Source organism: Erythrolamprus reginae, chromosome 8 (genome assembly GCF_031021105.1).
Source record: "Erythrolamprus reginae isolate rEryReg1 chromosome 8, rEryReg1.hap1, whole genome shotgun sequence".
Lineage (NCBI taxonomy): Eukaryota > Metazoa > Chordata > Lepidosauria > Squamata > Dipsadidae > Erythrolamprus > Erythrolamprus reginae.
Genome location: NC_091957.1, coordinates 43,068,189 through 43,080,226, shown reverse-complemented (window position 1 = coordinate 43,080,226; position 12,038 = coordinate 43,068,189). Strand labels below are relative to the sequence as shown.

Here is a 12,038-nt window from a genome sequence, read left to right as displayed (position 1 = left end):
CATTCAATAACTGGTAGATAAAACTTTTTACAAGGTAGTTGTAGATTGTTTCAATTGTACTGTTGCTTCTTATTATATTGTTTCTATATTCTCTTTTGAACCCATTCATGCCATTTTTGCCATGTTCGTTTTGATTCCATGATTTTGTCTTTGGACATTTTCAAGGGTGTTGATGTCTGAGATGTGTGCTATGGGTTCCAGATAGATTCCTTGATTTGGACTCTGATTTAAATTTGGATGTTACCTGGAACCCTGGCACCAAGTTGTTAAATTGGATCAGCCAGCAAATAGAAAGCGGTTTTCCCCCCTTTTAAAATCACGGCTTTCCGATGCCATCGCGTTGGGCTCCTTCCTTTTCAGCGGTTTGGATTGCATTAGATTCTTCCTTTATATGAACCGACCACAATTATTTAGGCTATTTTAAGCACATCCATCTGGCAGTTGTCCAGTTACATCTTAACCCATCTTGCCTGGAGATTGTTTGGGAGAACTTTTTTTCAGGGTGAAAAAGAAGAAGAAAAGTAACGGAGGGAAAGATAATGGCCATCTTGCATGGTGTAGTCGCAGGAGGTTACTCATCTGAAAGAAACTGTTGGATATTGATGGCTTCTGGTTCATTTCCTCCACGAAGTTCCTCGTTGTCTTTCTTGCCAACTTGCCCTGCAAACCTGTGTAACTCAGCGACCCAGCAGCGGCTTGCCTGCCAAATGTTCTTAACCGTGTTTGACGTACGAAGCTTAATTTGCAAGGGTTTCCTTTTGGCTCGTATATCCAGGTTGCGGGGAAAAAGCAGCCTCATTAAAGGCTAATTTCCAACATGTCAAGGAACGATGTCTAAGCCAGGGCAATGAACGGAGGGGGCTTTCAAGAATTCAATAACATTCCATGGGATTCCCCCCTCCCCAGCTTTTTTCATCCCTAACTCTCACATTCTTTCTCTCTCTTTTTCTCTCTTGAATCCACACACACACACATATGGAATGAGAGCTGATCAGGCGGGGGTTGCCATTCCCAGACTTACAACAGTTCACTTAATGACCGTTTGAAGTTGCAATGGCACTGGAAAAAAAGTGACTTATTGTTAGGACTCTGTTGGGTTGGCAATATATTGGCTGCAGGTGTTGCAGGCTGCCACAAGAGGGAGCTAGAATTAATAGCTTGTTTCTCTGAGTCACCCTCTCTGTTTCTCTTTGTCTAAGCTACTCACTGTTAGGTTTGCTCTGCATTTTCTCTGCAATCTCTCTGTATTGTAGTCATGTATTATAGCTAAAATGTGTTTAGCTTTGATATCTTTATTTACTGATTATAACAAAGATAACTGATAAGAAAGACTATGTACTTGGTAATATTTGGAGTGTTATTCTAACTTATGTTTGTTTGTTTGTTTGTTTGTTTATTTATTTATTTATTTATTTATTTATTTATTTATTTATTTAGTGCACATGCACGTCCCTTATTGACCTCTTAGGAATCGGGAGAGGTCAACAGTAAATAGTCTAAGAGTAAAGCTTTGGGGGTTATGTGATGATACTACACAGCCAGGTAGTGAGTTCCATGCATTAACTACTCAGTTACTAAAGTCATATTTTCTGCAGTCGGGTTTGGAGCGGTTGTGTTGTGTGCTTGTGTGTTGTTGTGGTTGAAGCTGAAGTAGTCATTGACAGGGAGGATGTTGTAGCAGATGATTTTATGGGCTATGCTTAGATCGTGTTTAAGGTGACGTAGTTCTAAGCTTTCTAAACCTACGATTGTAAGTCTAGTTATGTAGAAGTCTAGTTGTGTAGTCTAGTTGCGTAGATGTGTATGACTTCAGACTGTTTATCTGAATTCAAGTTAGTATATCTGTGTGTGGCTGAGTAGTTATTCACAACTAATCTCAATCTAAACGTCTCTGTGTGTGCGCAACCTTGAAAAACAAGGATTACTCTGCTCATACGTTAACACTTATGACTGTTCTTCACACATATGACCATTGCAGCATCCCCTTGGTCATATGATTTACATTTGGATGTTTCACATTTATGACGGTTGCAGTACTGGGGTCAGGTGATCCCCTCTTGCAACCTTCTGATAAATGGGGAAGCCAGATTCACTGAACAACCATGTTACTCCCTTAATAACTGCAGGTGCAAAACTCAATAAAAGCATATTGTTTAACAACCTTTTGGGATCAATTGTGCTCATAAGTCAAGGATTTTAAGCTCCATCATGAACATCAGGATTGATGTTCTGCTTGACTTGGACCAGGAGGCTCTATGCACAGTCGCTCAAGCCCTCATCATCTCCCGTCTTGATTATTGCAACACGCTCTACATGGGGCTACCTTTGAAGACTGTTCGGAGACTCCAAATTGTCCAGAATGCAGCCGTGCGAGCTGTCATGCATGTACCTCGAAGCACCCATATAACACCTACACTCTGAGAGCTGCACTGGCTTCCTATTAGTCTCCGGGCACAATTCAAGATGTTGGTTATTACCTATAAAGCCCTTCATGGCTCAGGACCAGATTATTTACAGGACCGTCTCTTGCCATATACCTCCCAGAGACTATAAGTGCACTATGAGTTGGCCTCCTCCAGGTCCCATCAACCAAGCAATGCAGGCTGGTGCGCTGGGAGGGCCTTCTCTGTTACTGCCCCGGCTCTATGGAATCAACTCCCCCTTGATGTCTGTACTGCTCTCACCCTATTGGCCTTCCGTAAGGCCACGAAAACCTGGCTTTGCCAACAGGCCAGGGGGCCTTGAACCAACAACAACAATGGCCAAATTGTATGAATGTTTAGTATGCATGCTGGGTTAGTTTATCAATGTTTATTAGGGCTTTTAATTGATGGTTTTATAACTCAGTTTTATATTTGACTGTTGTTAGCCGCCCCGAGTTTTCGGAGAGGGGCGGCATATAAATCCAATAAATTGAATTGAATTGAATTTTTATCGTCTTGTCTTTTATATGGTTGTAAGCCACCCTGAGTCCTTTGGGATTGGGCGGTATAGAAGTCGAATGAATGAATGAATGAATGAATGAATGAATGGATGGATGGATGGATAGATAGATAGATGATAGATAGATAGATAGATGATAGGTAGATAGATAGATAGATAGATAGATGATGGATGGATAGATAGATAGATAGATAGATAGATGATAGGTAGATAGATAGATGATGGATAGATAGATAGATGATGGATAGATAGATAGATGATAGGTAGATAGATAGATAGATAGATAGATAGATGATAGATAGATAGATAGATAGATAGATAGATAGTTGATGGATAGATAGATAGATAGATAGATAGATAGATGATAGATAGATAGATAGATAGATAGATGATGGATAGATAGATAGATAGATGATAGATAGATAGATGATAGATAGATAGATAGATAGATAGATAGATGGATGATGGATAGATAGATAGATAGATAGATAGATAGATGATGGATAGATAGATAGATAGATAGATGATGGATAAATAGATAGATAGATAGATAGATAGATAGATAGATAGATAGATAGATAGATAGATAGATAAATCCTTTGTCTCGATTAGAAAAACATTGAAGACACACTTTCTGGAAGTTTGTGATGGATTCTTCTACATTCCAAGAATATGCCTAGAACAACAGTAGCAATCCCAATGTGTTCGTGAGAAGGTCGCCTTCTCAGTAGGCTGTATGATAATGACTAACACAGTCTTCAGTTATTTTTTCCAGCTCATGAATAGAGTTCCATAAAGGTTGTTTAAATGGAATCAGCAGAAAAATACAGCCTACCCTTTTAATTCAAAGCTGTTCTCTACAAGTTAAAAGTTCCATACAGTGACAGCTGTAAACTCTTCGTATTTCACCTGCTTTGGCGCGCTCGGAATTTGCTAAGAAAGATCTCAACATCTCATTATTTTTTATTAGAGTTTTGAAGTTTCTGCTAGGCACGGAGGTGAGAAGAAAGGGGACTGAGGTTCATTTCCCTATAATTAGCAAATTATAGATAAATTCCGCGAGTTCTAAAGCAAGCCAGGAGTTCACCCATTTCCCTCTGCAATTAGCCAATGAGGTTTCGTGAGGCTGTGAACCGCAGAGGGAAGGCAAGGAGGGTTGAGTTGCGCGATTTACGTGAAATGAAGGTGCTGCTTCCTTGGGAGTTTAGAAAGCCTTCTGGTTAGCTCCTTGACAATTGCAATGAGAATTGAAAGGAGGAAAAGTTTCATATCATGGTTCAATTCCCCTCACCATTAAGTTCTCCCCAGAAGAGACGATTAACCCGAATCAACACCGAAATACAAATAATGGAGTTTAATTTTGTTTCATACATAACGGGCAAAACAGGGTTGAGGCGGTGAGGAAATGGAGTGGGGGGGGGAGGACAAGAATTGGATCTGTTTGGCCGATGTCACAATGCAAAGTTGAATCCATGCTGCATGGGCTGCAGATCAAATTTGGAGAAAATTTGGGTAGTTTATGGTGGGTGCCTGTGAAAGAACAAAGAGGATGCAGAACGACATAGCTCACCTTTCCCCTTGTTCCCTATACAGTGGTACCTCTACTTAAGAACTTAATTCATTCCGTGACCAGGTCCTTAAGTAGAAAAGTTTGTAAGTAGAAGCAATTTTTCCCATAGGAATCAATGGAAAAGCAAATAATGCATGCAAACCCATTAGGAAAGAAATAAAAGCTTGGAATTTGGGTGGGAGGAAGAGGACAATGGTTGCCCAGAGCAAAGGGAGTGTTTCTTTTCTCTGGGCTCTGGCAGAGGTTTATTCCCCCTCCAAGTGCCCAGAGAAAGGGAAATGCTTTGTTCGCTCTGGACTGCCAAAGCCTCCTTAAGCGCCACCGAAAGGCTCCTCTGGCAGCCCAGAAAAGCCTGAGATGGCCAGAATTAAAGGGGGAATGGCAGGAAACTGGCCGGGCCTTTGTGCCTCTCTCAAATTTCCTGGGAAATTTTCCCATGCTCAGGTTCTTAAGTAGAAAATGGTTCTTAAGAAGAGGCAAAAAATCTTGAACACTCGATTCTTATCTAGGAAAGTTCTTAAGTAGAGGCATTCTTAGGTAGAGGTATTTACTTATTTATGTATTTATTTATTAAGTATTTGAGCTGGGGTGGCACAGCAGGATTGAATGCTGTATTGCAGGCCACTGATGCTGACTGTAGATCTGCAGGTCAGTGGTTCAAATCTCATCACCGGCTCAAGTTTGACTCAGCCTTCCATCCTTCTGAGGTGGGTAAAATGAGGACCCGGATTGTGGGGGCAATAGGCTGGCTCTGTTAAAAAGTGCTGTTGCTAACATGTTGTAAGTAAACCAGCACGCTGCTCTTTTTATCTGTAGCACTAATTACAGCAGCCCCACCCAACCACAGGTGGCCTCATTTTCTCTTGTAATAATCCTTCAGTTGTTGTCCCCTATACATCACTCTACGCATGCGTGGATGTGTCATTAATTCTTGTTCAGAATCCAGGGATGATACAGATGACTGATCTCCTCCTGGGCTGTCTGCCAAACTCCCCTCTTCCCTGTCATTCATGCTTCCTTGGTCAGAGGAGACTTCATTGGCAGATTCTCCTGGGAGCAAAACAGGCCTGCTGCATGTGGATGTCTCCCCCACCTCCACCTCCACATTCCTTGGGGCAGGAGCTGGACCAGAACTAACCACAACAGAAGGAAAGAAAATAGTAGATGAGATGGAGGTTATTGATTAGTACACTAAATAAAAAATAGAAATCCAAAATTGCAGCAACATTCATTTGGTCCAATATTTGTAGAGCATTGAAGAACAGGCTTACAATTATTCTTTGTAGTTGTGGTTGTCAGAGTATGCCATGTGAGCGTTATTTGTCACCTTCACAACTGGCTTCCAATAATTCAAGTCATTGGCAGAAGGCTGAAAACAGCAGCCCTGTGACTGTGAGACATTGTAAATGCATGAGATTCCTCTAATAAGGCCAACTGGGATTGCTAGAACAACTGTTATAAGTCAACACAGCCACAGGATCTTGCACTTTATGCAACAGAGTTGCCACTGTCATTAAGTGAGGACTACCTGAAATTTCTTTGTCAGTTTTATCCAGGGAATTGAATTTTTTCCCCTCTTGCTAGGATGTTTTATACGCTGTCATGTCAAACAGAGTTTTTCTTCTCTCTCATTTGTTTTTTTTTCCTCTCTCTCTCTCATTCTGTCGAACAGGATGTTTATTTACCCTGCTCATATTTATGTTTGTGGTGTGGAAAGAACTTGCTGCCGATCTCCGTAAATACACGCTATTGGAAAGAAGCGAATGGTGCCCAGATGACACCCCTCTGTCTGTTTATTACGGCTGGTCTTTCATGTTTGCAACTGCTGGGATCCCGTTAACGCTGCTGTCCGGTCTTCTCTTCTATCTGGTCGGACACACCATCCTGAAGGAGCTTGAGTAAAGAAAAGGAGGTTGCACCTTAGCTACCGCTTAGGAAGGAGAACTGTCTTCTTATTTATTTCTTTATAGAACGAGTGATATTATGCCAGGGGTATTAGGTAATGCTGTGGAATCTCTCCAGCCGTAAATAGTAGATTTAGACACACAGATTCTAATATTTATGTTGTTTCTTTTTTTCTCAATGGTCATGATTTTGATAACTCTGTCCTTCCAAGAGGAGCTGTTCGAGTGAGCAATTTTCTAAGCTGTTTTCAATGTGGATTTGGGGTTTATTTATTTATTGATTGATTGATTTTGTCCAATACACAATGAGGGTTTTAGTGGGTATACACATAGTAAAATACATAATGAAGGTTATAGAGGATATACTCATAGTAAAATATTTCTAAGAAAGAAGAGAAGAGAAGATATAGGAATAAAACATATCAATGAAAGAACAGAAGAAGAGATATAGGAATAGAAGAAAGGTATGGGAGATATAGGAGAGCAATAGGACAGGGGACGGAAGGCACTCTAGTGCACTTGTACTAACTAGGAACTGTCAAGTTCCATTGAACTGATGGGTTCCTGGACTTCTTGGTTGGAGACTGGAAGCTTGGGTTATTGGTGTTCCATCACATTGCCTTAAAAAAACTCATTCTGTCCTTTAGGGGTAAGCAAATAAAGGATTGAAACCTACTGGATTTTGCTGTGTTGTCTCTGGGCTTGACTTGACATCAATCAAGTTGTGTATGATCTTCTGGATTTAACACCTCAATGCCCAGTGAAGGGCTACCCAAATTTTTACTACCACATGGTGGGAGTGGCTTATGCATTTTCTTTCAACATCTTTCGGTGCAAATTGGGTGTTTTGGGGTGGAGCTCTATTTTTGCTACCCCACTGCATGCCCCCCCCCCCCCCCGTCTGGGCAGTAGCCCACCCCCTGCTATGCCCCTTTGTCTCCCATTGCCTCCTTCAGATCCTCCATGGCCATAGAGCCTCAGTGGTGCAGTGGTTAGAGTGCAGTACTGCAAGCTACTTTTGCTGATCACCGACTGCCTGCAGTTCAGCAGATCGAATCTCACCAGGCTCAAGGTTAAGTCAGCCTTCCATCCTTCCAAGGTCAGTAAAATGAGGACCCAGATTGTTGGGGGCCGTAGGCTGACTCTGTAAACCGCTTAGAGAAGGATGTAAAGCACTGTGAAGCGGTAAATAAGTCTAAGTGCTATTGCTATAATTAACTCTGCCCATTGCCAGCAGTTCGGTCCTGACCAGCTCAAGGTTGACTCATCCTTCCACCCTTCCGAGGTGGGTAAAATGAGGACTCATATTGTTGGGGGGAATATGCTGATTCTGTAAACCACTTAGAGTGGACTGAAAAAGCACTATGAAGCAGTATATACCGTATTTTCCGGCGTATAAGACGACTTTTTAACCCCTGAAAATCTTTTCCAAAGTGGGGGGTCGTCTTATAGGCCGGATACTGCGCCCATTCCACAGCCGCGGGCGGGAGGAGGCCGGGAGCGGGATTGGGGGGGGGAGCGGACCCGCGCTCACTTTCGGCTCCGGGGACTGCGGGTGGCTATGGCGCCGAAAGGAAAAAGCGCTGCTGTTGCTGCTGTCGCTGCCGCCTGAGGCGGCGGCACTCGAATCTGGCGTGGTGGAAAATCTGGAGGCAGGCAAAGATTTTCCACCACGCCAGATTCGAGTGCCGCCGCCTCAGGCGGCAGCGACAGCAGCAACAGCAGCAACAGCAGCGCGTTGATGAAGCCGGCGAGGGAGCTCCGGAATCGGTTGGTGCTCGCCCGACGCCTTGTTTTTTTATTTCCCCCTTTGGTTTCTCTTCACAGGCGGGAGTTCGGGAGGCAAGGGAGCGCTCGAGGAGACAGCGTCTTGCGGCATCACGCAGCAACTTCTTTTTCCTTTCGGCGCCATAGCCATCCGCAGTCCCCGGAGCCGAAAGTGAGCGGTTTGCAAGCGGCGGAGATCCCGGAGCGAGGCTTCCATTCAGGACGGGGGCAGGAGGGAGGGAGGGAAGGGAAACGCAGCCCTTTGCCTCAACCCACCGGCTCCGGGGACTGCGGGTGGCTATGGCGCCGAAAGGAAAAAGAAGTTGCTGAGCGTCCCTTCGTCATAAACCCGATGGGAGGCGATGCCACAAGACGCTGTCTCCTCGAGCGCTCCCTTGCCAAAGGGGGAAATAAAAAAACAAGGCGTCGGGCGAGCACCAACCAATTCCGGAGCTCCCTCGCCGGCTTTGCTGGGGTGGAGCGCCACTCCCGGCGGCAGGAACTGCGGGGGGTAGCCGGCATAACGAGCCCTTGCTGCAGTTATCCGCGGCTTCTTTCTTCTCCGCCTTGCCTCCGCTACCTTTGCCTCTTGCCCGGCGGGGAGAGCAAAGGCGGCGGCGGGAGTAGCGGAGGCGAGGCGTTCCTGCCGCCGGGAAGCAGCCTCCGCCCCGAGTTTGCGGAGAGGGGCGGCATATAAATCCAATAAACCTAACCTACATTAGCGGTGGCTGCAACGGCACTGGCGATGCGGCCGCTAGCCGCTCCGAGCGGTGTGGGGGCTGCTTCCCATCCTCCTGCCAGCTTGCTCAGAAGGAAACCTTCTGAGAAGGAGGATGGGAAGCTCGGGACCGGACTGCGAGAGAGGTGGGCGTTCCCACAGCGCTCGGAGCGGCTAGCGGCCGGATCGCCAGCGCCGCTGTAGCCACCGTTGTGGGAGGAGCCTCAGAAAGAAAATAAGAGAGAGGGAGAGAGAGGGAGAGAGGTGATTCTTGAAGCATATGGTAAAAAGCACCCAAATAATAAGAAACACCCCCCCCAGCCCACACCTGTGTTTGAAAAGAATAAAAGAGAAAAAAAACCCAGCCCTCAACTGGTTTTGGAAATGGTTCGAGTGTGTATACACACACACACACACACACGTAAGGGGGGGGGGAGAGACAGGGATGGAAAAAGAGGAGAAGTGAGAGGGAGAAGGAATGAGGGAAAAAGGGAGGAAGAGAGAGAAATGAGAAACATAAGAGAGAAAAGGGGGAAAGACAGGAGAAGAACCCAGAAATGAGACAGTGGTATAAATTTGAGGAGGGATGATTGATGATTGACTGTATTTATAAGGGGATGTTACATGGGATTGTATATATGAGGGGGTTATTTATGTGTGTGTGTGTGTGTGTGTGTGTGTGTGTATGTATGTATGTATGTATTTATTTATTAGATTTGTGTAATTTTGGTTGGTGATGTGCCCCAGGATTTTGTAAATGTAAAAAATGTGCTGCACCTCAAAAAAGGTTGAAAATCACTGCTCTAGCAGGTGGTAAATCAGCACTCCTTTTAACTGACAAGGGACCCATTTCTCAGACTTTGATAATTTCCCCAGGTATTTTTGTACCTACTTGACCAACATTATTAGTGGTTGCAAAATTGAATGTTAAACTGGATGCATTTATTTCTGCCTGTTTGTATTTGTTCTTATGTTTAACCATTGAAAATGTACTTTTCCTCCAAAAAGAATCATCTTTCCATATTTCTTAGGCAACATTTTAAAATAACTTTAAAAGCTGAGGTCATATTATTCACCCTGCTCTGTATCATAGCACACTGCACAGTACTGAAAATTGGCAGGGTCACTAATTAAACCCGACAAGTTAAAATCTGTTTAAGTGACATTGCAAGAGGATAAAGACAGAAAGTGCGGAAAGAGGAAAAAATGGATGGGCTGTTTGGATTGCCATATCATGATATCACATACAGATTCTCATTCCATAATAGATTCTCACATAGGTGTCAGCATGCTGCATGTTAGACTGAAAGATACCTGCAGAATAGATGGTAGGAGAAAGAAAAATAGCCAGGTTCACCTTTTTGTGTTGACAAATTATGATGAGTTATAATAATAAACTTAATTGTGGTGAGGAGAAATATGAGAGGCAGACAAGACAGATAGACAGAGACATATGGAGAGATAGACAGAAGAGTGTTCCCACTTGGCTCTCTCTCTCTAAATAATTCATTCATAATTTTAACAATAAGATCTTCATCATTAGTAATTAAAATATTGTGTTATCATGTTCAGAAATGATTTTTTTCTCAATGCAAGTACATCATAGACCTAGACTCAGTCAGGTCTATGATGTACAGAAGAGGGGTAGTCTTATACGGCGAGTATATCTCAAATTCTATATTTTAACTGGAAAAGTTAGGGGGTCGTCTTATACGCCCAGTCGTCTTATACGCCGGAAAATACGGTAAGTCTAAATGCTATTGATATTTTGGTTCATGTCGGTTCCTAATGAGGCCATTCTATGCACTGACTCAGTTCTCCTGTCTCTGAGTAATCCATATCCATGAGAAGATTTTATGTATGGTTTGTCTGAGATGTATGACTGTTTTTTATATTACGGGGTTTTAAATTGTTTTTAACTATTGGATTTGTACTGTTTTGTTGTTGTGAGCCGCTCCGAGTCTTCGGAGAGGGGCGGCATACAAATCTAATAAATAATAATAATAATAATAATAATAATAATAATAATAATATATGGCTCCTTTTCAGGGGTCCTTGGTGTTCTCTGAGCTTAGTTGCTTTCCTGCAGACATTTCAATACAGTTGTTCTGTTGGGCTCTCTGGTAGAATCCTCCCAAAAATTCACAGGTACAAATTTCAGACACACACACACGTTTCAAAATTCAAAACAATGTTCTTTATAAGGAAAATTCACTTAACCTAAGCCCTCTTTTGGTATAGCAAAGAGCACTCATTTCCAAACTGGTAATTTGTACAAGTCCCTTATCAGTTCTGAGATACTTAGCTTGCAGTGTGAGGCAATTCACAGTCCTTCTTTCACAAAGTGAAACACACTTTGCCCTGGTTTAGCTTCAAAGCGGGGAAAAATCAGCACTCAAAAGGTCAAAGTCAGTAAAGCAGTCATGAAACACAACGATCAGATAATCCTCCACAATGGCCAAACCCCCAGGCTGCTATTTATAGCAGCCTCACTAATTACCACAGCCCCACCCAACCACAGGCGGCCTCATTTTCTTTGATAATAATCTCTCAGTTGTTGTTGCCTATGCATCGCTCTCCGCATGCGTGGCTGTATCATTAACTCTTGTACTGAATCCAAGGAGGAGCTAGATAATTGATCTCCTTCTGAGCTGTCTGCCACACTCTCCTCCTCCCTGTCACTCATGTCTTCTTGGTCAGAGGAGCCTTCATCATCAGATTCCACCGGGGGCAAAACAGGCCTGCAGCATGTGGATGTCTCCCCCACATCCACAGTCCTTGGGGCAGGAGCTGGGCCAGAGCTAACCACCACAACAGTGGACTGATGATATTACCTAGTTGGGTAATGAAATGTTTGCTCAGGCTCAGAGGACATCAAAGACCCTTCATTTTCAAAGCCTGAGCTACAAATATTCTCCTTTGCGTCATCTTCTTCCTAAAAAGCATTTATGTTCTCTTGGCTTTCAGAACAGCCAAAATCTCAATAGTAATGAAATAGCTAAGGGTGGAAAAAAAGGCATAATAGATGCTTGTAATAATTGGCCTGATTGAAACTGAACTGAAGCACATGTATGGCAGATTGGTGAAAAGTTGGTTTTGTTTTCAAAATTTCTTTCAAGCGTAGTGATAACTATTC

General features: G+C 43.4%; 1 protein-coding gene across 1 annotated transcript in view; it reads left to right on the top strand.

Annotated features, from left to right (window-relative positions):
• Positions 1–6,415, top strand: part of LOC139170798 (transmembrane protein 182-like) — a 30,675-nt gene extending 24,260 nt beyond the window's left edge. The window contains exon 5 of the mRNA XM_070758308.1: positions 6,186–6,415. Coding sequence (XP_070614409.1) covers positions 6,186–6,415 — 230 coding nt within the window. The remainder of the gene's footprint in view (positions 1–6,185) is intronic.
• Positions 6,416–12,038: the final 5,623 nt, after the last annotated feature.